The sequence below is a fragment of the Filicampus tigris genome, chromosome 13, assembly GCF_054856515.1.
Source record: "Filicampus tigris isolate MCC_2025a chromosome 13, RoL_Ftig_1.0, whole genome shotgun sequence".
In the NCBI taxonomy this organism is placed as follows: Eukaryota; Metazoa; Chordata; class Actinopteri; order Syngnathiformes; family Syngnathidae; genus Filicampus; species Filicampus tigris.
Window position 1 is genome coordinate 7,016,896 of NC_141229.1, and position 26,020 is coordinate 7,042,915.

Here is a 26,020-nt window from a genome sequence, read left to right on the forward strand (position 1 = left end):
ATGCTAATTGTGGGTTCACTATTTGGCAAGTTGATGCTAGAGCCATGCAGTTTATCCACTTGATGCCATTTAAAAAGAACTTTTTGTTAGAACGTGTAAGAAATATAATCAAACGGGCGTGCTATAATGACAAGTACAATTAATAAATCATTCGAGTTAAAAGTGGGTTCACTATTTGGCAAGTTCATGCTAGGGCCACACAACTTATCCATTCGATGAGTTGAGGCCAGTGAAGACTAAAACCTATAAGTGTAAGAAATATAATTAAAGTGGTGATTCATAATAACATTCATAAGTAATAAATCAGTCAAGCTAAGCGTGGGTCCACTATTTGGCAAATGTACAAGTCACTCACTGTTCTGATCTTAGCAATTAATAACAATACATACATATTTTATGAAGCACTATTGTGAATCCTAATCACTGCATATATTCCTCTGCTTAAGTATGTGCAATAGAAAACAATGCCATGCTTCATTTGGTCATTTTTTGTACAGGGGGCTACTATAGGGCCAAGCTTGACCCCTGTGAATACAATACCGTAGTGCACCTCAGTGTGTGCGTGCATGTTTATGTGAGGCCTGAAGCCCAAGCTGACAGATGCGAGCGCAGTAGTGACTTTGCATAATGTTCTTCATATAGAGAGCGTGACGTTGTCACAAGCAAAACATTCATTGTATCAATTTAGCTCACATGCATGGACTCAACGGTAATAATAACAATAACGGTGATAATAACACAGCCCAAAATGCATCATTTAACCCAGTGGTGGGAAACGAAGTTCACTTATAAAGCTTAACTTGCTTGCTGCACTATAGGTGTTTATAATTGAATTCAGTATAACCTCCACTCATAAAAAGGGAGAGGCAAAGGGGTGAGTGGAAGAAGAATTGCTCACTGCAGTGGTAAAAAAAAAAAGAAAAAAGTAATCAATAGGAAACAATTAAACACATTAACATCAGCAGCAATGGGGGGAGGAGGGAGGGGGCGTTCTCTAGGAGAGAAGGCATCATATGCAATGTGAACTTGACATTGATGCTTAAAGCCTCACGTTGCGATATAAGCGCACACACATTTGTACACACTCACACGCACACAACCTCCGTGCACCTCTGCGGAGACAATCCACATCAGCTTTGCAACACTCCCACAGCCTCCTCGCGTGGAAACCCCCTTTCACTCTTTTTCTTTTCTTTCTTTCTTTTTTTTTTTTTTAATAGTGGCCTAAAGCTAAAGCTTAGCGGCTAACACGTAATTGTCTCTCCATGGTGCGCGCACACACACAGACACACAAATACACCCGCATTACGCACGCATGAGAGCACCCAATCAAAAGACTTAAAACAATAACTAAGGCTATTGTTGCGCGTTTAGCTTTTGACCCCACCGGTACATCCCGGCTCCAGAAACGAGCGCGCACACCATTTAAGACTCAATATGTAGGCCAAACACTTAAAAGAAATTCAGAGCCAACAAGCCGTGTTGCATTCATGGCCAACAGAAAGCGTACGAGGCAAGAGAACGTTGCGTTCAAGTCCAAGATCGACAAGGTTTCCAAACAATTAAAACCCAAAACACGAGCTGTGTTGCGTACAAGACACGACAAAAATAATCGACACGATCCCCAAACATATTTCAAATCGAGATCCAACACATACGCACACGCGCGCACACACACACGCGCATCACCCCCCCCCCCCCCGCCCCCCACACACACGTTCTTTTCACATATAAAGAGTAGAAGATTGTGCGTTCACGTTCGCCATCAACAAAGTCTTTTTTTTTCTACAAGCCGTGTCGAGGGTGCGTTCAAACCTCACAAATATAATAGATTATAATGGATCTCAGTATGCAATCTGCTCGCCAAACTGACCAAAAAAAGCTCAACACACACACACACACACACACACACATACACAGGCACGTATGAGAAAGTGATGCGTTCACTTACATGATCAGCGAGATTCGTCGACGAGCCGGACAGCTCTTCGTGGTCCGATTTGGAACTTCCATCCCGCTCATCGATCACTAAATCTATTGGCATTTTTCCTTTCAAACAGCTGATGTACCGATGGCAGAAATTGTCGCAAAGCTCGTGCACCTTAAAGGAGGGGAAACAAATACAATTCCGATGATTTTTGTTTTGAGGATGTGGGAAGAACGCTCTAAGTGATCCGAGAATAACTCCAATTAAGTGGGGGTTGCAAACAATAAGCAAACTGTTGCCGTGCTTTATAATTATCCTCCCTAGACATGCAGCAACAAGTTGAAGTGTAACATGCGCAAGCAAATAAAATACAAATAAAGATAAAATCATAATCTAAAATCCAAATAAAGTGCAGGGGCGTATTAAGTGGCAGCAGTTGAAAGCGGATACGTGCATGCGGATCAATAACGTGCGCCAAAGAGGCTTAATTGAGCACCAATTGTTACTTGAGCTGCTTAAATAGCTGGCCTGCATTAAATATGACTATTTATTCCGAAACACCGCAGCGTCGTGACTAGACCAGCTTTATATTAAAAAAAGAATAAGACGAACGTGCATGTTCTCATTCTCACGCAAGATAAATTAAAAAAATAATAATGTTTTTTTTTACCTTTTCTAATTCCAAGAGGTGAAACCGTAATACTTGTATGGCTTGTATCATCTGAAACACATGCAGATAAAAATAGCATCCATCAGAAAAAATCAAGGCTCGTTATAATATGACAATCATTGGAAGCAATTTATATTGCACTTTAAAATGATTTGACACTATTATTCTTGCATTAAAAACATATACGTAGTTCGTAATGGGCACGCCAAAGTGGACTTACCAAATTGTCCAACTCTGGGTTTGATGAAAATAAAGGTTTTTCTGCTCGGACCTAAAAGTAAACAATAACAAAAAGTTATGTAAATGTCTGTGCGTCGAATGCCTTTTAGTGGAAAATTCCACTTTGTGTGCTCGTGTTGGCTGTGGACCTGCTTGGCGAACACGGCGATGTCCTCGTTGAAGGAGTCCGAGGAGCACACGTCTCCCCCGGCCACCCCGGGTTCCCTCGGCGTGCACGTCGCCAGTTCGCACTTCTCGAAGACCAGAGCGAGCAACGGGAAGAGGGGATGCCTGCACAGGGGCGCGCAAACACGGACTGAGCACAGAGCAGCGTGTCGGTAACTCCGGAGCATGCATCCAAATCTTGTTTTTTTTTTTGTTTTTGTTTTTTGCTAACTTTCTTTTTAACACCCCCTCCTCAAAAAAAAACCTACTACACGCTTTTAAAAGCCTGCGTGATAATATTTCATTTTTATTATGATAAGCTGCTTTTAAGCACATTTTTAACCTCTCATTGATCCACATGGCGGAGACTGACGTTTTCTTAAGTGCACCGTGACAAGCGTGAGAAGTGCAGCACAAAAGTGAAACGCACGCACACACACACACACACACACACGGCAAAGAGAATTAAGGGAAATACTCTTGGTTTTATTTTAGTGTATATTTATCAAGCACATAGGACGTTTGTAAATTGACGTGCGGCGCTGACAGTCGAAAAATACAGTTCTAACTCATGAGTCAATGACGCACTCACTTTTGCTTGATAAAATTACAAATTTAGTGAAATAACATGTCAACTTATTTGGAGATGTGCGTTAGAATACGTTTGCATTTAAAAAATACATGCAAACGTGAGCACTAGATTACTACATTATTTACAAAATCCGCAAATGCACGCTGAGAACGTTTACGCCATGCATGTACACGTTTTTAAAAATTCCAATTCCGTAACGCCGTAATTTGTGGGACATTCTCGCTGTAATGTAGAAAAATGAAATCGTTTTTTTTTATATATATATATATAAATAAGAAAACAATTAACACTTTAGGGTTTTTTTCTTACTGTAGTTTATTCATCCTGAAATGTATTTTACACTACATTTTAAGAGTTATTTTACTCTTTGTGACTTGTGCACAACAAGCGCTTCAACACCCTCCACTAAACTCTGCAAAAAAGTGCCCGCTCGTAATAGTGAGACCAAAGGAAAGATTCTAGCTGCTGGTGCAAAAAAAAAAAAAAGCACGCACAGCTTACCCATAAATCTGGTCCTTATCCCTCTTTAGGACGTCGTTGACGGCCGAGCCCATGCTGGTGGGCATGACGTTGGGGTGGGGAGCGTGGGCTCCGTAGTGCTGGCTGGCGTGCAGCGGCGGTCCGTGGTTGAGGTGGTGGACCTGCGGGAGCGGCCGGGGTGCGTGCGGGTCCCCGTACATGGACGCCGATACGCCGTCCATGCCCCCGTAGTGGGCCAGCTCGTCGTACTGCGGGAGCGGACGGAACGGGGAAGAAGTTAGCGCCGGGCGATGGGACTTTTGGGCGCTTTTTCCGGCTGGCTTTGGTGGTGGTTATGAGCGAAAGCGTGGTGGTATGTTTACGGAGAAATGTAGTGCAACAGTACTTACCCTTTGCGCCATTAGGCTCCGATAAACTCCTTAATATGCCGTGCTGATTTTTTTTTGGTGTGCAATATTTAGTATCCCTCTCGTCCGCGTGGAAAAAAAAAATCCCAGCTCTCTCTTGCCTCCTCCTTTTTTGACTAACTTTTTGTTTTGTTTGGGCGAATTCTCCTATTCGCCAGGGCGGTTGCGCCGCAATCGTCGCATCGGATTGTCCTCCCAGGTAAAATATATATTTCTTTAAAAAGTGCCAAAAAGACGGTGGAAGGTTTACAATTGGCCCATCAACGAGCGGCGCGTAAAGTCAACTGTCGCGTCTATCATGGCTTTTTGCCACTCCGGCTGTCAATCAAAGCCAGAGGTTGTCAAGGTAATGAATGAATGACGCTCGGCGATGATGTTCAAGTTTTCTCTCTCTCTCTCCCTCGCTCCCTCTCTCTCTCTCTTGTTTTTTTTTCGGGTGCCGTGCGCGTTAGTTCGGTGTCCTCCCCCCCCCGTAAGTCCTCTCCGCTCTGTCTCCTTTAAATGTCTGCTTCGCCCCAGTGTGGACTTTTTGCACAAGCGGACGGCGAGGGAGGAGGGTAAAAAAAAAAAAAAAAAAAGAAGAGGAAAGAATAATAAAAAAGCAATGTCTGTCCAGGTCCGTTGCTTGGTTGCTTGGTTGGTTGGTTCTGTCTGGCTTGGTAGCTGGCTGGTGAGTGAATGAGTGTCAGCGAGTGTTGTCAGCTTGGCGGCCGGCTCGCGTCCTCCGAACACACTGAGTGAGCGCACGGAGCGCACCGAGCGGTGGGCGAGCGCAATGACGGATCCCGGAAGTGGCGTGCTGGCCCCAGCCAGTGGTGCTGCGCCAAGGCAAGGCGAAGAGCTCTCCCACGCGAGAGAGAGGAGAGACCCACTCTTCCTCCTAGTGTGTGTGTGTGTGTGTGTGTGTGTGCGTGGGTGTGCGTGTATGTGTGTGTGCGTGGGTGTGTGTACGCTGTGTAGTAGTAGACAAACCACCCTCCTCCTCCTTCTCTTCCTTCCTCTTCCTCCTCCTCTTCTTCTTCTTCTTCAGCCCCCCCACCTTCCAAAACTCTCTCCCCACCCACCCAAAATACTTTTGGGATCCACGTTTAGACAGCAACACAACACCACACACTTCTGCAACATACAACACTCACTATATATACACACATGTATACATTATGTATATACACTTACATATATACATATACAATTTTATATATATATATATATATATATATATATATATATATAGAGAGAGAGAGAGAGAGAGAGAGAGAGAGAGAGAGAGAGAGACACACATGTATGCATATACATACACATATACATATATTTGCATACATACATAATACATACCCTATACTATTATTACCAAAAATTTATTTTTAAATATAACATTTCTTCAAGTACAATGTAAGGGTAACAAACTGTTTTTCTAAAGTAAAAAACAGTAGTGGTCATGGCTGCTCGATTATGGAAGAAAATACTAATCATGATTATTTTGTTCATGATTGAAATCATCGATTATTCAAACGATCATCTCTTTTTTGGTACAAAACAGGAAAATGTTTAAACGTAAAAAAATAGAAAGACAAATACATTTAAGTAAGTTCCTCTGGGACCAAACAATTTATAAAATGAGTTATTATAAAATTTCAAAAAGTATGCAAATGTATAAATTCAAGTATGATTTCCTTGTGTAAACAAACAGTGCGTTGGGTATGAATGAGTATTAATAATCGTTTTCATAACGATTATGCCAATTTTGTAATCGTGGAGTGTAATAACCATAATTGTAATTGAATTTCGATTAATTGCACAGCCCTAGTAGTTGTGTTCCTTTTTCGCTTGGTAACGACTTTTCTTTGATGACATTGTAGTATTAGTAAACCTAGCAAAATGTATGTTTAGCTTCATAGTCAAACTTGCAGTACTATGGCTGCCATAAAAGCAATTCTGACCTTTAAAAGTAGTAACTTAAGCACAGTCGTAGCATGACTGCGATATAGCGCATTTCATACCAGCTAGAGCTGTAACAAAGCACTTTACATGAACAAAACAGCAATGATACAGTACAAGTTACTGCAAACCAGCAGATTCTGATGGTAAAACGTTGTAAATGTAGACGAATAACGATTGCGATATTAAAATGTAGTACGCGTAGCAATAATAAGGGTGAAAACCATCACACCCTCATACACACAAGTAGTAAACATATCAATAGTATGGCTGTGACCATTTAAGATGATTCGTATGTAAAAATGTAAACGGCAGTCATATGGAAGTGATGTAGTAACCATACTTTGTAGATGATGTTAAAATGTAGTGCGCAAAAGTACGGGTTGTAAATGTCCACACTCCGCAGGCATCATTCACTCTTTCCATGTGTCGCGACTTCTTTTTAAAACGCGGCCAATAAGATGATGATGAATCTGAGGCTAAAATGTAGTAAACACAGCAATAAACACCGCACATTTTTCCACTTGTAGTGACGTCTTTCAAAACACGGCCAACGAAGACGATTCCCATGTTCAAACGGAACCAACGGACAACATCATGGCTGTCAACGTCCCCAACCGTACTCTCGTCTTCACCCCACTCTGCCGACTGTTTTTTTTTTTCCATTTTAAACATGATTGGGATTCCAATTTGAACGTTAAATCGACCAAATTATGACTGACAAAGTTTTTTTTTTTTTTTTTTGCATTGTGGTGACTTCTATATAGATCATTCTGATTCGCATTCTGGTGTTTACAATAAATGTGGTCAAAGCAAAAACAGTCAATGCCGCAAATGACACTTTTCCAATTGCGGCAACTTCTTTTTACACTCTAAAATTGATTTGCTTTCCGATTCTGGTGTGCAAACAACCACAAAAAGGCTGAAAATATCACTTCTTATAATCGTGGGGACATGGCAACACTTTAAAGATGATTCTGAATCCGATCATGGTGTTTCAATGTGGTGGAAACAACATAAGATGGCTGCAGATGTCACTTTCCCCACTTCTTTTTACACTTTAAAGATGTTACTTGATCCAAATTGAATAATAAAACAACAAAATCAGATTGGAATTGTCACTTCTTCTTTTTGGGGTGGCTTCTTTTTCACTCTAGCAATGATTCAGATTCAGATTTGAACAGGATAGTAGTTGGGTGGCACCTTCTTTTTTCCACTTTAAAGATGTGCTTCTGAACCAAATCTGAAAATTAACAACGGTATGCTTGGAAATTTCACTTTTTCTTCATATTTTTTTTTTAACTTAAAGGGGGTGTTTGATATTTAAAATAAAGTCAGTATTAAATGTCAATATAAATCTGACAGTAGTACAAGAGTTAAATGATATGTGGGGCGGAAAAAAATCATCCATCATGACTCCATTTTGTACCTCAAATAAAATTTTGGGGGGAAACCATCGTGCACAGAAACTCAACCATTCATAGATCGAAGGTGGCAATAATATGAATCCCCTGCAGCCTTGCGCAAACTTGTTTACCTTGAGCTTTGGGAACTTAGCTGAAACTATCGCGGCATACACACAACCGGTTAAAAAGAAAAAGAAGGAAGTGATGCCGATACAATCAAAGGTGAACGAAGGAGGGGCCCTTTAGGGGCGGAGGGGCCGCAGGCTGCTTAGAAGGTTCCGAAGTAACACGGAATTAGCAACATTTGTCCACATCGGGTGTTAGCTCGTTAGTGTTATGGTAACCCTCCATTCTAAGATTAGTGAAGGTGAGCTTACAGTCAAATTTTGCTAACAGGTGCAAAACGTAAAAAAAATGTTTGTGATCCAGATTTGAGAGTTTAAATGTAAAAACAACAACTTTGCATTGGAAAACATTCTGAACCCTAATATATATACACATACATATACATACATACATACATACACATACATGAGTTTCATACGAATTAACTTGTGGGTCGTATAAATGTAGTATTTACTTCAAAGATATATCTAGACCATTCGATAAATATAATTTAAAGTTGAATAGTTCGATTAGGTTCGATTAAAACTGGTTTTCCGATTGAAATCGTATTTTTTGTTTCCACTCCTAATAAATCATATAACCTCAAAAGTACTACTTTTATACCTCACAAATGCATTTTTAACAGTGTGTTTATACTGAATTAGAAATCTCAAGAGTCTCATTTATACACAACGCATGACTATCTTTACACTACTATATTGTACCAGTGTGCTAACTAAACTAACTCATGCAAATGAAATGCATTGGAAGCCTCTTTTCTCTTTTTTTTTTCTGTGCTCTTGCTCCTCTCTTGATAGGAATCAGTGCCTGGGAGTATTTGGTCAATTATCAAAGCATGGCCATGCGGGCATCATCAATCATGAGGGGAGATTGAAGCTGAATAAGAAGAGGAGGAGGCGGACGAGGGGGGGGGGGGCGAGGGGGAGGAGGAGGAGGAGCGAGGAGGGCATCGTTTGCACGTGAAGACCCTCCAGGAGCTCTTTAGGCACGGGGCCACCTCGCTATATGCCTGACTTTTAATATTGGACGAGGATGAGGAGAAGGATGAAGAATATACAAGAAAAGGGATTAGGAGGAGCTGCAGGGAGGCCAACCTGAAACAAACAAAATAACGGGTTAATAAATGCAAGGTGACAACAGTTACGTTGGCATACAGGAGGGTGGTGTGTGTGTCGGGGGGGGGGGGGGGGTCGCTGAGGTGGGTGTGGGGAGTGCAAAGGATCGCAAGCAAGCCTTTGACAAACGGCTGCGTGGACATTTCAAGCAGCAATTCCCCAGGAAGGAGCACGCACACGCAGAGAGTGCGAGTGAGAGAAAAGAGAGAGAGAGAGAGAGAGAGAGAGAGAGAGAAACACAAGCAGCGTGGAAGAGCGCCACTCCACTCTTGAGGTTTTTTTTTTTTTTTTTTGCCCAAAAATCACCACTAATGTTGGATTACACCGGTAAGTCCAGCTCGTGCTTTGTTGCCACATTTTGCATGCATGTTTTTTTTTTTTTTTTTTTTTTTTTAATATAAAGATAAAAATGCAACACATATCGAAAATAAAATATATTAAAATGGTATAACACGTTAACACGTCGTGTGTTCTTTTTTTTCCCCCCTGGCGTTGATTTAAGGACATGGGACTTGCGTGTGCGGTTTTTTTTGGGGGGGGGGCGCCCCCCCTCCCCCTTAGCAGAGTGATGCGAGCAGGCAAAAGAGCGTGTGAAAACAGTGGAGGTTAATTACGCGTGTCCAATGTAAGGCTCTTCCACGCACACACACAAACGCACTCGATACCGCTTGGCTTGGAAAAAACGCAGAGGGAAAAAATACTCATGAAAGAAAACAAATCGGTTTTAATCATGTGTTTTCATTTAAATTTAGTTCCGCAAAATGTCTTTTTTAAAGTATTTAATTAATTTTTTTAAAGGCCTACGCAAATGTGGCTTTCGAATAAAGATCGAACCACATTTCCAAACTTGTGTTTGACGCTGCAACAATGAAACTCATCGTGGAAATCCGGATATTTATTTGATTATGACAAACACATTTACAGCATGCAAATCTTGCTATTCAATTGACTCGTCAACACTATGAAAATGTGTTTTTTAAAATATATTAAACAAAAGCACGGTGCACACGCATGTGGCTTTTTATGTCGAAAAAAAAAGTAGACTATCGTACAGAAATCTGATTTTTTTTTTTGCCCCTTTTCAAATAAATCACACGTTAACAGCGTAAATACTGTGGAAAAATCCACAATACTCTTGCAAACGTCAAACAAATTCGCACTACTTTAATTAAATAATTTTACAATCAGACAAATTATCGGACTTTTTCTCTTCTTACTGAGCATGTACTATTAGACACGTAAGTAGCATGTTAAACAATAAGCTTTACACATTTAATCTTCATAATCACTCTATTGTGCACGTATTATATTTCCCCTCCCACGTTGAACGACTTGTTAACGCGATTTCCAAGTGGCACCATTAAAAGTGTTTGAAGGTTTTTTTTTTTTTGGTTTTTTTTTTCTCAAGTCCGCTGTGTATAAATAGTGGACGGAACCATCGGACGCCATTAACGGACGCTAACATTTCATCTGCTGGTGTCAAATGGAGGTCAGCGGAGGGTTAAAGCTCTCCGTGTCCGTGTGGGGACGTGGCCAGCTGCGTTTTGGACTCATCACAGGGGTGTGCGTGGAGGTGCGTGCACGTGGACGAGGAGGATTGGGGGTGGGGGGGCTGAGGTGGGGGGGGGGGTCTATTTCAAGGAAAAACACGAGTGGGACATGAGGCTTAAAGATCCTCAAGACATCCTGAAGATGGTAACCCACGCAACAGCTACACACGGTGAGCGTTGTTGCTTTAAATCCTCTTGCACAAACAAACGTGATTTCATTTGAAGTTTATTTGTGCTCATTTTGAGTTCGACGGGCCACAAAACTTCCACATTTCCAAACCCGTCGAAGTCAAAAATCGTCGCGTCGTTTGGAACTTCCGTGCTATTATTTTTTTGCACAAGTTTGAGGATTCCATTTATTCCGGAGAAATGTGAAAATAATCATTTTAATGTCAGCATATCTCAACTAATTCCAATTTCCACGTTCCTCATAATTCCATATTTGGTGACAGAAACATTTCTGTGACCAATTCAGTTCAATTTTAGGAGTTCTCCACTGATTCAAACTGTTCGGCTCTTTCAAAACACGATTTTTCCACATCCCACAATTTCCCACATTTTCCGTAAAATGAACGCCACATCAAATTTAATGGAGAAATGTGACAAACTCACTTCAGATTTCCGATCAATTCAAACTGTTGCAACGGCAAAATGTTCCGCTCGTGTGGAACACCTGTGTAATATGTTTCCCTTTTCCACAATTTGGAAAAACTACCAAAATTGCCCTCAATTTCAATAATCAATACCCATAACATTTCTGCATTATAAAAAAGAATTCCACATTTCCCATGAGAAGATAATTCTCAAATGAATGACTCCTTTGGCCCTGTCCTCTCATTCATCTTCTTTTCTCTGTCTCACATTCTTCCATTTGAATTAATTCTGCGGCATTTCAACATGAATTGCATCGTCTGGTTAATAAAACATCTTCAGCCCCCGCCTTGCTGCAAGTGTTTAGCAGTGCACCTGAACTCCAGGCGACCCCCGCCGGTGCAATGTGACGACGTTGTTTCAAAAAAGGCAAATACTTGTAAAAGTTTCGCGACTCACTGTCGATTCTCTCAACGCCAAAAACCGCGGTTTGGACCCCCCCCCCCCCTCCCCCCCTTTCTCGCAGGGGGGTAACAGCAGCAGCGGCAGCAGGAGGAGGATGAGGAAGAGGCGCTGCCGGTTGAGCACAGTTATGCGGCCCTTTGGCGACACCTAGCGGCGCATCGGTTCACCGTTTAAATGCTGCTCAGCAACGAGGCCTTCGAAATGAAATGAAGGAAATAAATGCCGGGGATGGAAACTAGATGGATCGCATGTGGAAATAAAGAGACTAATTCAAAAGTGGATTGATGGTGAAATTCCAATTAATGTGAAGTGATGGCCAAAACATACCAAGGATAATTTGCTTTTATGAAAATAAATTGAAATAAACATATATGTTCAAAACAACAACAACAACCAGTGTGCTGAAAGATAATCATTTTAAAATGATAATTTACGTCAAGTCATATGCAGTCAAGCAGCACATAACAGGACAAATGTCTCATTTTTTTTGTACACTGTCAATTAGTTTTAAAAAAGGAAATGAAATATTGGTCATAGTTAATTCTTGATAAGTTGCGTGCTAGATTTATGCACAAAATGTATGTACTTACTCAGCATTTTGTTTTTATTTGAATTGGACAAGCAAAATCACATGGAAGATATTTAATTCGATGTATTCTAAATATAATGCTTCATTTGATTAGAATTGAATGTCAATCATGTTTTGTTGAAATAAATACTTTGCACAACATGTGTTACACTACACTTACACCTACAAATACAACTGAATACTATATTTTGAAACTTTTTTTTTTAAATGAACTTTTTACAGTTTTTAATGTAAAATGTTTATAATTCTATGTATAATATGTTTATCATTATGTTTACAAACGTGCTGTTCCTAATATTTTGAATAGACTAAAATAGTCGGGTCCAAAATAACCCAAGTATGGGTCAAAAAGGTACCAACCACTACATGGGTCAATTTGATCCAATTAGGTTTATTTTTGGGTGGGAGATTATCCAAAACAACCCAATAGTTTGGGTTATATGGTGCAAATAAATTACTAAATAAAAAGTTGGGTCACCCAAGTAGCAGTTGGTCCCTCTTTGACCCATAATTGGGTTATTCTTGACCCAACTGTTTTTAGAGTGTCATTTTCCCCTTTCAAAGTAGGTGAAGTGTGTGCGCGCGTGCGCGTAACAGGTCATCAGATTAGAGCTAGTCGTTAACGCCTATGCGCGCGCGTATGTGTGCGCGGACGCCCCACTATGTGTACACTAAATGCTGATTTAATGCGCTTGTGTTGGTCCCAGAATACCTGATGGCCCTGCAGCCCAGGCGACCTCATCTCAGCATAATCACGTGATCCGAACAGCGCATGTATGGCGACAAAAATATCAATCGGAGTGCTATCGGAGGGCCGGTGCGTGCAGCTGTGGAGCAAAAGTTGCAGGGGTGGCTGGAAGGGGGGGGGTCGGGGGGGGGTTGAGGAGTTAATAGCGGTCACCCTCTTGCTGCGCCTCTGTCGCTCATCATTTATCAGGCTTAAGGGGCTTAAACAGGCAGCAAAGGCCCACCTTTTATTACATATCAACCCCCCCCCTCCCGCACACACGCACACACACTCCTTCCCTGCCCCCCCCCCACTCGGCCTCTCTTGCCTTATCTACATTATAGGAAGTGTGCACGTATGCATGGTTGACTGTTGTTAATGCACATTTGGAAATAGAAAGACGTCCAATAAAACAAAATAAAAAAATAAAAAAAGTGAGAGGACTGGGGGGGTGAATGTGGCTTTCGGCAAAAAGCAACACTTGACGCCATTCATGCATGTGCATCTTGGGAGGGGAGGGGTGGATGCTATCAGGGCCTAAATGGTGAAGTAAAGTATGAAATATGTTCACCTATATAACACACATACCTAAAAAATAAAGACCTCAGATTTTATTATTTAACAAAAGATTATGTTGATTGAGTATATTTTTAGCTTGACTTGTCTAGATGTATGTTCTATGATAGGCCACATGCAGGCCTCCATTTCATGGGATTTTATTGTGTTATTTAAAAAGATTTTGTTAATTTACTTTATTTTCAAAAGAATGATTTTCATTACACTTTTCAGTGTCCTAGACGCCACTGAGTTATTATTTGAATCTTTTGTTATTATTTCATTGCTTATTCTCTTCTCCTTTTTGTTTATTCCACCTGAATGTACTTATTGTTTATCTTCAAGTGTATCCTACTACTGTGGTACTGTATTTAATATTTTCTTTTTTTTAATTTTACTTGATTTTAATCTAGTATTTTTCTTATATTAATAATGGCATTTTTTAAATTGTACATTGTAAATTGTACTTTGTATTTTATTTCACTTTGCTTTATTGGCAATATTTTTTATTTTTCTTGATTTTAATGTATTTGATGGTTTTAAGATTTTTGTATTTAAAAAAAAAATCATTTTTCTTTATTGACAAATTATAATTATTATTTTTTTAGATTTTACCTCATTTTCAGATTCAACTATTCATGTTTATTTTACTATTTTTTTTAAAGATATATTTTTTATTTTTTGGGCATGAGGAACCAACCCATTTTTCATGAAAAACATTAAAAAAAAAAAAACCTCACTTATTCACTCCTTTTTTTTTTTTCTAATGCATTTCAATGGATGTCAATTATAGGCACTCCCAATAGCGAGGGTCCACTGTATTTGATGACTTTACAAGAATGATTTCATTGTAATTTGACATATGCTATTGTATTATTTAAATAGCTCTCTGTTATTGTCTTGCATTTGACCTGAATGCATTTCTTCCTGTCCTATTTCCCACCCAACAGTCTTCATGTTAGTCTAATTTGCTGTCCGTGAGGCCATTTTGTGTTATAACTGCAGGTTGTGAGCTTACAGCCAGTCAGCTTGAACGCAGCTGCACACACACACACACACACACACGCACGCACACACCAGCGTGCACACAGTGACACGTTTTGATATTCCAGTCACACAGCAGAGTAAACACTGCTCTCCTATTCAATAACCATCATTGACAAGGGTCCATATATTCGCGCATGAACCTAAACACATAAATTGTGTGCAAACAAACAACGAAAAACTCCTCTCTTGCAATTGAATAGTGTTGTTCAAACAAAGTATATTTGCGTATCTATGATGGAGACACTGTAAAAGGCTATTTTCTACTTCCTGGTTGAATGAAATAAAAAGATATGAAAGTATAATTCCAAGTGGTTCCTTTCTGTACACATATGGATAACTTGTAATTAATGGCACACTCTACTTTAATGCATCTCCATGGCAACCATAGGATCTCATGCTGACATCAGTAAAGTCATGAAACATTTGAAGAGCACAATAATGAAAGTAAAAAAAAAAAAAGGGGGGGGGGTGGGGATATGATGTTTTTTTTTTTTTTTTCTAGTCATGCTCAAGTGTTGAGGTTCGCCAAGTAATTAGCCGGCCTTGTCAAGCGGAGAGCGGAATATCAAAAGTGAAGCGCTGTCTTTTGGAGCCGGCTCTCATTCACCAAAGAAGAAGATCTGAGGGCTCGGGGACCCGCCGAGAGGAAATAACAACGTTCCGCTTTTCCTTCCCTTGGATAAATATCGCCGACGGGCGCAGCGGCATCGGCGGCGAAGCCAAACACGCCGGGGTTGACGACGAACACAATATTTATTTGTACTACACGCTGGCCGCTTGGCCATTTTTCAAAGGCGCCGGAGTCTCCGCAGAGTTATTTTAACAAGAAGCATTTTGCTGCAGTGACTGTCCGGGTCAAAGGTCATAAGCGGATGAATCTGATGCAGTCAAAGCCACAGTATAGTCAGCGTTAGGCAGCGGTTCTTCAACTTTTCGCAAAATCAATAATGAATAAAATACTGTACTTCGCTCTTCAACTAAAGGCATCATCACCGACATTGTTATTTGTAGCGTAGTAGGCCTAAGTGCTCATCAAAAACAAGAGAGGTTTTATTCATAAAAAGTAGCCGTAACATTATTGTATTGCAACATTTAATCGATTATTAAAATCAATCAGCTACTCTTTTGATAATCGATTAGCATAGAGGCACTGTTTAATTTAATATTGTCCGAATCTGAGGAATTTCGGCCTCTCAACAGTAAATATTTACAGATTCCAGTAGTCCGCCATGAAAGCAGACGGATTGTCTTTGAGTTGAATCCAAACGAGACATTTGCAACAACATCTGCTTTTACTTGGGAAAACAATGATTGACATTTTTGCCGATTTTCTGATATGTTACGGACCAAACCAGGAACTGAATCATCATAAGTCATCCTTCATGTGTGGCCCTATCAATCTGAAATAGTGACCTGTTTTTGAATAAAGGAAAAGAAATTAAATAAGGATTTTGGTTTAGCTAATTCACCGATTCATGGAAAAACAATCCATTTGTTAGTTGCAGCCCTAGATATTGTAACATTATGTACAGTTTGAACATAAATACAGGAGTGTTGAAGCGCATTTTTTGATTATTTGGCCCACTATTTTGATCGCGATTTGATTATTGGCTTTTAATCAGCATTGTTTTGAGGAGGGAAAAGGGAATTTTGTGGCAGTGTTAAAAGATGTTAAAAGGCGTTTTCAAATTATTTTTCACATTTTATCAATATTTGCATGCATTACTGGCTAAACGGGTTTTGGTTTGATTTATTTCCAGGTGTGTATGGCGAGGTGGGTGCGCCAAATCTGTCAGAATGTTCAAGGGTCTTTTATGGATAGTTTTGCCCCGTGTTTTTTGACTGCTATTGTTTTGAATTAGTTTTACGGTATATCTTGGGAAGAAAGTTGGTGCGGCAATTTTGTGGCACATTTTTTCACATTTTGTTCATTTTTGCCTGATTAGTAGCTTAACGGGTTTTGGTTTAAAAAAACGTTCCGGTTTATATGGGGACAGGTCAAAATCTATCAGGATCTTGAAAAGGCATCTTTCAACAATTTTGTCACATGTTTTGATCATTTTTGCATAATCATTGACCCTACGCTAGCTTTTTGAGAGGGGGTGCACCACCAATTAGACACGTCCCAATTGAAAAACAATACCCAGGGGACGTTCGTTCCGTTCCCCTCAAATCTCGACAAGCGGCGTCAAGGGTTTCGTGCACCTGTAATGGGACTCACCACGTGTAAATAAAAGTTGAAAAGGCAACAATGTGCTCCGACAAATAAAATGCTTTCCGCGAGGAGTCTTTGCATGCTCCGAGGCGAAATGGCGACGACGATGTTTGAGCGTTTAATGCTATAAACACACAAGCTTCCCTCCCTCTGGCACTCCCTGTAAATATTCATAGAGAGGCAGAATGGGCTGTTATTAATTATTAAGCACAGCCAAGACGCGCCATTCTTCAGCATACTATTTTTTTTTTTTTTATATAGGCTGCACCTTTCCATGGGTGCTGGAAATACATTAAATTCTCGACGGGGTCCATATCATTCATTCTCCCGGGGCTGCATCTCCACGACCAATGTAAATCTTTGCAAGTTATTTCTTGGGCGCGCACACGCATAGACACACCCACGCACACAACTTTTCAGGTGAACGTCACATTCCCGCCGCTCTTTCCTGCGGTTAGTGGTCCCTGACAGACTGTCACGTCCCGCCCGCCCCCGTAGAAGTGGAGAGGGGCCCACCGGCGTGAGGCGGTTAGGAGGTTCCACGCCGGATCGTCGCACACCCCGGCTACTTGACAAGTCGGGAGAGAAGTGGGCCAGTGTGAGTCTTAAATGGTGAAAGAGTGCATCTCAAGGTATGGACACGGGTGGAGTTGTGTGGTAAATCCGTCCAACACGCTGTTTATCTTTGCAGAGGCAATTCATGGTGATGCGGTCAGGAACAGTTTGATGGCTTCCAGCTGCACGGGCAAACTGTCATGCGAGTGTAAAAAGAAGTCAACGGCAAAGATGAAGGCAGATCGCGTCGCGGAGGATTCAAATACACGGTATATATTCCCATCGCGTCTCTTGTAATGAGCGTAATGAGCTTTCTCTGCTGGCGCACCACCTCTGCCCTGTGGGCGCCTCCCCAAAAAGTCAAAACAAAGCTCATTTATAGCCAATAATCACTCAAACATTAGTGATCAGTGACCCTGATCAAACCAAGCGACAACATGAAATAAAAAAAAATATATATATTTAGCTTTAATATGCTGACAGGTTGGCGCACCCCCCCTCTTCCTTATACATCCTAAAATACGTTTTTAAAAGCCTGTTCATAGACATTATTCATGCAAACTAGATCATTACATGTAATAAAATAATTTTTCTAAATGTACCTTAAGATCCCAACAAAGTTGGTGTATGCCCTCTCCCCATATTCACCTTAAAAATATTAATTAATGTTTATAAAAAATAAACATGTAAACCATATACACAGTGTATAACATATTTATTTAATATAAATATATACACTATATCAAAATAATTTAGAAAGTGAAGGACATGTTTTTTTTTAAATGCCCTTGCCGCTTCCTCTCTCCTCTATGCACACCTTGGAAAAAAGTCTATAATCAGTAAATCATTTTCAACAGTAAAAAAATATTAAAGGAAAAAAAATCCATTCAACATCCGGACAAGTTGATGCACCCCCTCTACCAGTTACACACTACGAGTCCTATTTTCATGCCCAACGCAAGCCTAGTGCAAAGTGCAGTCGAACTGTACACATATTCTTTAGTATTTTCATAGACAGGTATTGGTAGAAAGATGCGTTTGCGCAGTTGTGGGCGTGAACACAGCTTCCTGGCCAATGAAGGCGGCTCCCGTCATTCTCTATAAATTCAGCATTGGAGAGGCACACAGTATACATGGCGGAAGGAATTGAAACCCCCCCACCCAAAGTTGTGCCGCGTTCAGTGGGGTGCTTTTGAATATATACTGGACCACTGTACTGCAGTGATAAAATGCCAGTGATGTGATTGATTAGTCAACTTGAATCGACTCCTGTATGACTTAAATTTAAAAAAAACTAAAATCTACGATTTTATAGCAAATAATAGTGTAAACATGATCAAAACAAGTGCCAAAATCATTTTCAAAATGCCCAACCACAACCTGACAGGTAGCAGCACTCGCTACACAACTTCAATAACATTGTCACAAAAGTAGTTACCGCAATAAAATAAAACTATATATATATAAAAAAAAAAAAAAACTCAAAACTACACTTATAAATCATCCGTTTCATTCTAATAGCAGGCAATGCCTTTTTGCACAAAATCCTACTAAACCCACGTGGGAAAAAGCTCGTCCGACGTCTGATGTTCGTCATTTTGCGTTGACGTCGGACCAAATCAAAAGGGGCATTTGTCATTCCGCAAGATCCCCCCCGCCAACACACAATTCATTTTGAGTCTTGAGCAGAATAGAATTAACAATTTCCCCAGCTGATTTGGCCCTTTTAAAACCCTCATTACACACAAGCATTGTATATATTAGCAATCCCTCGGAGGAACGTGGAACAAGGAATCTCACACTCGTCTTATCATGGCCACGGTGTAATATTGTAATCAATTAGCACGGATGAGCTAATTGTCCAATCTCTCACTTGCTAATTATCCGCGGAAATATAAATGGGACAAACTAATGCTCCATTTTTTTTTTTAATTCAATATAAAAAGGATGCATGAAATGAGATCGTGCGTTTGTGTTTCAAACAGTGGCTCGTCAATATGTATGAGGAGACATCAAAGAGCAGAGATGTGAAAAAAAAAAAAAACGGGGCCGGCACTGAATGTAGTTTCCGGAATATGTAAATAAGGCGGTTATCGTTGAGTTCTAGTGTTTGCGTTATATTTTTGTGTAATCGTTATTGAGCCACTTACGCACAGCCTAGGAAACACACTGTCCTTTGGGATGTTTGATTTTGAAACAGCAAGACGAGGAGATGTTCATAAATGGGCCGCATTTCAACGCGCTTTGGCGACAAATTGCGGCGGCCTAAATGTATCGAAATTCACGCAGAGTGCATGCGAACATATTTGAAGGATTTAGTAGTCTTGAAAAAGTTATAGGGCGCTCATCGAAATACAGTACTTATTTTAACCTGGAAAATTATCGAACGGATATTTCCGTCCGTCCATATTCTCCGGCGATGGACCCTCAGGATGGCCGGGATTCTAACTGACTGATTCGGTGACCGCCCGTATTAATAAAGGAAAATTCAAAGTTAAAACGGCCAACTCGAATGCAGACAACAATAAAAAAATTTTTTTTTTTAAAAAGTGTGTCCTCACGACGCTCTCGCTTGTGTAAGTTTCCAGGGAGTCACTCCCAGCTGGTGGCCGCAACTCTTGAAGAGAAGCAACGCACACTGGGCCCAGTGTGCCTCGCCGCAACGCTAATATTTGTCACTTTTAATCCCCTACCGCCCCAAACACACACATGCGCACTGTCCAGTGGGAGGGAGGAAAAGTCACACGCTCACAACAACGAGCTTTTGTTGCCCGCAAGAGTTAGAAAATCCCAATTTTGCCTCTTTCTTTGTTCCGAGCTGCTGTCAAAAAAAAAAAAAAAAAAATCCCACCTGCCTCCGTTGGCGAGAAAATATATCCCGCATTCTGCTCTAATATTCACTGCTTGTTAATTATTAAAGGTATGTATTTGAATTATAAATATACTAGTTATACAGACGTAGGCAAAGCAGGCATATAGCCCCGGGCTAAATCCCTCCATTAGCCATTATTTTCCAGCGTGCTGTCTCCATATGCCTGCCTACTGTTCCGATGTCATATCCAAAAACACCCAGGCATTCCTTTGTACTCCCTTCTCACCCCCACCCACTTTGACCACCCCAAAAATCCCCCCTCCGTACATATATGTGCGCCGGGCTTTTTGAAGTGGGATGTCACACTTGTCTTAAATATAATGAATCTCTCTCTCTGCGAGGCATCCCCCGGATTCCAAACACTCTCCCTGCCTCGTCCTCCCGTGTTTTGCAGCCTTCCGACGTGTCACAAATCATCTGGCGTGAAGGCCTCGCCAATAAATCATTAGCATTGTCAGAAATGACTGGGAAGAACAGAAACCGCCCCCCCCCCCTCCCCCAAGACCGGCATGCGGTTGAGGCACGTGCGACGGGAAAGGGATGGTAAACAAAAGAGACGCGGCCTTGAACCTGCTTTCCCCTTTGTGTTTTCATCGCCTCCTCCTCTGGATTTCCGAGCAACAAGAAAGAAGTGAGCAAAAGTAAATAAACTGTCAAAAAAAAGTTGAAGAAGTCACCCGATTTTTTTTTTTTCTTTTTTCAAACACATTCTGTAATGGATTATGTCTCTGGGACATTTCACTCACTGGCATCAATGTGCCTAAGGAACCGTTCTCATATTGTGTTATCACAACATGCTCACCACGACGTTGCTCTGTGACGATTGTGGAACTCAGATTTGGTTTCGAGCAAACAACAACAACAACAACAAAAGGCCTATTGAGATCAAGCTTACTGAATAAGAATTGCCCCAAGAGTCCAAATAATCACCATCATAAAACAAAAAATAAAATATAGAGCAAACTAAAGAGGAAAAGTGTGAGCTGAGTAATTCCAAATGGAAAACGAAAAAACCATGGGGGGGTAAAGGGACAACCATTGTATAACCAACAGTGTATATGACTTCCAGGTAGTTATAGAGTGTGGAGGCCCCCGAATGGAAATCCTCCCGTTGCTGCTCGCAAAGCAAGCTCCCTCGCCGTCAATGCTATAGCCCCACTTAAATCTTCGCCCACCTATGCCATCATCCATCAAAAGCATAACTAATTTTTCCTTCAATTTCCACCGCTCTCTGAAGAATCTAAAGGATGATAGATGGTGGATGGCGGCAAAGCGCAGTGGTACTGTTTTTAACCTTGCTCAAGTCATTAATCCGCTTTATACCCATGAAGGTAGTAAAGGAGACAATGAATTAGTCATTAAAGCGCAGGTCAGTTTATTAGAATTCCTGATTGAACTGTAAAACGACTTCTCACAGGCTGCTGGGCTAAGCGGAGGAATCTGCAAAAGCGCAGAGTTAAGAGGCAAAAAGGAGCTGAGGGAAGCAGTCAAGTTACGGAGACACAGCTAACAGAAGAAGGAGAGTCCAGGATAGTGAATATAGTCACGCTGCTAAATACACAATAACATCCTGTGAGAAGGTGCTGTCGTGAAGATGATTCGAACCCGAGCACCAGACCAATTCATCTGAGGAATGAATCACGTTTTGGGGGGGTTTTATAATGTCGAAAAGTCACTAATTGAGTTTATCCTGATGAAAATATAGTTTACAGTGTTCCCTGGCTACTTCACGGTTCTGTTATTGAGGCGTCACTCTATTGCTGGGTTTTCATTTGTAACCATAACTTCATCGATTGCGGGTTTACCTGATTTTTACCTGAGTTTCGCTGATTTTCTTGCTATTTTTCTTCCTCTCGGACCGGTAAAAAAATGTAGATTTTTGGGGGGGTTGTCATGACTTGATAGAGGCGTTTAAAAAAAAAAAAAAAAAAAGTCAAACTCTACACTCTAAAAACAGTTGGGTTACAAATAATACAATTTTGGGTCAAAAATGGACTAATGCACTACTTGGGTCAATTTGACCCAACTTTCTGGGTTGTTCATGCAGAAAACAACCCAAAGAATGGGTAGTTTTGTAAAAAAAAAAACAAACCCTGCAATTGGACTGTTTCATACAAAACAAGGCAAAAAAGTGGGTCGAATTGACCCAATTAGTGAATCGGTCCATTTTTTTTACCCAACTGTTTTTAGAGTGCAGTTTGCAAAAATTCATCCATCACGGGGGATTATTGAACATATCACCTGTGATAAGTGAGGAAACACTGTAATTTAATTAAAATGATCCCACAACACCTGTATCCACCAAAAAAAGTTGACACGTCCATCACAACGAGACACACAAAAATGTCAATGGACGGATGAAAGTGAACAAGACGTCTGCCATTTTGCTTTGAAGTTTTGAAGTCTTCCATCCAAGCATCCAGAGGTCAGTAGTAACCATTTCCTTGTGCATGAAACATGCTTTATAAGTAAATGAACCAAATTAAAATCAATTGACTGATTGATAAAATATTGTACAGACAATAAATGTTTTCTTATGGCAACAGTTTGACCCCAGAACAGAACCCCAGAATTGTTTCAACTTTATTTCCTTCAACTGTTCATTCAACCAGCTTGCTGCCACGTCAAACCAGGATATGATAATGGCGATACCATTATTAGCCACCACTCTGAGACATGTAAACATCAAGTGGCTCTATTAAATGCTGATTTGGTGGCTTCTATAGACGCAAACAGCAGAGTGTTTATTCATGTCAACAAGGGAGTGGAATATGAAGAAAGGAAATGTGGCAGTTATCACTATGCATCACTTATCCTTTCATACCGCTGCTCGACTGGCGCGGGTTTGCTGGGTAACTGAGAGCATGCTTTTAAAAGCTGACCTACAAGGAAGGCCATCCATCACCTGGAAAAGACAGGCTGGAGTGGCTGTAAATCTCAAATGTTTTGTCTATGGCACGGCGGTTGGGAAAAATCTCGGAAAACATCCACGGCAGGTGCTTTTTTTTTTTTTTTCTGACCGCATCTTTGGCAAGCTCGTATTTCCGCTCGAAGGGTCCTCGGTGTTCTTTCCCTAACTCAAATGGACTCCTGATTTGCAAATGAGCCCCCGCGCTTGTGTTTGATATTGATGTATTCTGTTTACACGACGGCGACAATGCACACATGAATCCACCGACTCTCCCTCCAAAAGCAGCGCAGCAGCTCTCTGATTCTAATGAGTGGAATTGCTTATGAGGGAATGTGTTTCTGATGATTAATGCCCACTGACAACGTGTCTTCTCCTGAAGGAGCTTTGCCGTGGCAGCCCCCACTTCAACCTCCCACCTCGTAGAAGTCAACACCCCACAGGGAGAAGGATAATCTAAAGATGCTTCCCCGTACCCAATGAACAAACTCAAGGTATTTAAAACAAACCGCACCATTTTCTATAGTCCTGATTAGGGTCGCGGGTGAGCTAAAGTCTATCCCAGCTGACTTTGGACTGGTCCCCAATTAACTTGGGGAACGCAGTACAACTAACCTTTCACATTAACATCTATGGACAATTTAGAGCAGGAGATTCCAAAGTTTTTTCTACGAGGGTCCAGAAAAATCAAAGGAAGTAAAGGCCATTTGGACATCCTTTGACTTAAATCTATTAAACACACTAAACCCAATCCAAACTGGTTATTCCTCGGCCAAGTCTGAACATTCAAGGTTAGCATCAGAATGCTCAACCTCATGTCAGAAAATGCTGAAAAACAGGGACAAATTTCCTAACCTTAACACAATTCTGCAGGATGTCTCTGAAGGTTACGCTCACCATTACAAAGTGATGCTAAGCTAACGCAAACAAATAACAGAGCAAAAGTCAACCATCGTATTGACAACAACATTAAGAAGCAAAGCTTGGAAAGCTGACTAGCTCCCTATTTACTATTCCAAGCATTCAAAAGCCAAACAGCAATGTTGCTATAGCTACATACAGTATGTTGCTTGCCTTGTTAGCTGGCTAAGATCGCTAGCGTCAGCATAACATTAGCTGTTAAGATTAGCTGGTTAACAATGTCAGAAAGAGATATTCAACCGATTATGTGGATAACGATCGCAGGTCTTTATCCATTAACGGGCTAACAGAAGCATAGCATTATTGTGTGCGTGCTGAAATATTGTATTTCTATTTTTCTTCCGCCCCATTATTTTTCACATTCATCTACTTCCACATAATTCATCTAATTCACATCATTCCAATTTCAGCATATTCCAAAAATTCACGCCTTGCAGGCTATTTATATCATTCTAAAAATTCAACATTTTCAAGCAAAACGTCCACATTCATTCCCAATGGGACATTCAACATTAGAGTCACATCATTCTCATTTGAACTTCTAAATCAGCTCATTCAATTCACTGTGCAAACAATTTTCACTTCCCAACAAAATTCCACAAAAATTCCCTATACATTTCCAAGGATACATTCAACAACAGATGATATCATTGATCCCATTAGAAAATCAAAACATTCAGCACATTTAATTCACCTGGGTAACGATTTTCAACATGCACAAAGTTTCCATATCCCACAAAAAAATCCCCATTCGTTCCCATTCCACATAATTTAATATTTCAATTCATTACATATCATTCCGTATTATTCAACATCATTCCATATCATTCAACATCATTGAACATGCATTCATATTTTTCATTCAGCATTTCAGCATTCACACACAATTTCTCCAGAAATTGCAAATATCTAGTTTTACAGATAATACAATTACGCTGTTTGCCTTTGAGCAAACAAAGATGTACCTATTAATTTTTGAGCGATTCCAACGTTAAAATCTGGACAACTGCATAGCTTTATCCAGAGCCCGTGTTTAACTGCTCTAATTTGGGGTTTTGGAAACAGTAGCCGTATTTTTTTATAGCTGTATTTTGTTTTTACGGCTATGAAAACAATCTCTGTGGTAAAGGTACTGTAACTAGAGGTCTTTTGGAGCACATGACAGTTATGACATTACTGGCAGGTTGCAGTTAAAAACAGCAGACAATGGTTATTTTGAACGAGCGACGGCCATCAAAACAGTCTGGTACCGCGGCCTTTGAATACCTGACGTGCATGTTTTCAGAGACGTCAACACTAAATAGTTTTGATGACTACCAGAGGACAGGAAACGTAAGTTTTTGCAGTGTAGGACACTTGTACACAGGTCCGCTCCTGGCTGCTAGAGAAATTATTATTTTGGTAGTAAAGTAAAAAGTAAACCTACTTTTAATGGCAGTTAACTTCTTTATTCAATTGTATGACATATTACTGCCTCTTCGGTTAAAGGTTTACTGATGAAATGTATTCTGATTGGAGAATAGCGTTTTTAAATTATTTATCAATTTTATTATGTAGTCTACTTATTTATTTCACGCAGGACATTTTTTCACTGTATTTCCTTTTGGAAAAATGCATTCAAATTCAAACAAAACAGAGGTTCTCCAGATATTAATATTTACTATTTGAGTGCTAACATCCATGACGGAGGTGCTGCAACTATTGTAGACAAGTGTAGCAGAGGTTCAGACAAAGATTTGAATGAAAATCCTTATTCAATTCCCCCATTTGACTGTGAATGAAAGTACTTGCAATGTTTGGCTAATTGTATTAAAACGATTGTTGGAGGATCTTCAGTAATGCTCCTACCAGGTCATACAATAGCCAAGGTGTCTCATCTGTACAGCAGTAAGTGATGAGTTTTAACGAGCCAGAAATGATCCATCTTTATACATTTTCGGCTCTCCATTCTCTGCAAATGACATCGCACATGCTACGAAA

At 40.5% G+C, this 26,020-nt stretch overlaps 1 protein-coding gene and 1 long non-coding RNA gene across 9 annotated transcripts in view; both read right to left on the minus strand.

Moving 5' to 3' along the window:
* meis2a (Meis homeobox 2a) overlaps nt 1-5,342 on the minus strand; it is a 113,410-nt gene extending 108,068 nt beyond the window's left edge. For 2 of the 8 annotated variants that reach the window (XM_086049358.1, XM_086049354.1), the window contains exons 1-6: nt 4,443-5,338; nt 4,075-4,301; nt 2,966-3,107; nt 2,818-2,868; nt 2,598-2,648; nt 1,952-2,101 (exon numbers count right to left, since the gene is read on the minus strand). In XM_086049358.1, coding sequence (XP_085905484.1) covers nt 1,952-2,101; nt 2,598-2,648; nt 2,818-2,868; nt 2,966-3,107; nt 4,075-4,301; nt 4,443-4,454 — 633 coding nt within the window. In that variant the 5' untranslated portion in view covers nt 4,455-5,338. Of the gene's footprint in view, nt 1-1,951; nt 2,102-2,597; nt 2,649-2,817; nt 2,869-2,965; nt 3,108-4,074; nt 4,302-4,442 lie in introns of all 8 variants that reach the window. The other 6 variants (XM_086049355.1, XM_086049357.1, XM_086049360.1 and 3 more) reach the window with 5 other exon arrangements.
* Nucleotides 5,343-5,928: 586 nt separating this feature from the next.
* LOC147137390 (uncharacterized) overlaps nt 5,929-26,020 on the minus strand; it is a 140,674-nt gene continuing 120,582 nt past the window's right edge. Inside the window, exon 5 of the long non-coding RNA XR_015089345.1 lies at nt 5,929-9,024. This is a non-coding gene — a long non-coding RNA (uncharacterized LOC147137390). The remainder of the gene's footprint in view (nt 9,025-26,020) is intronic.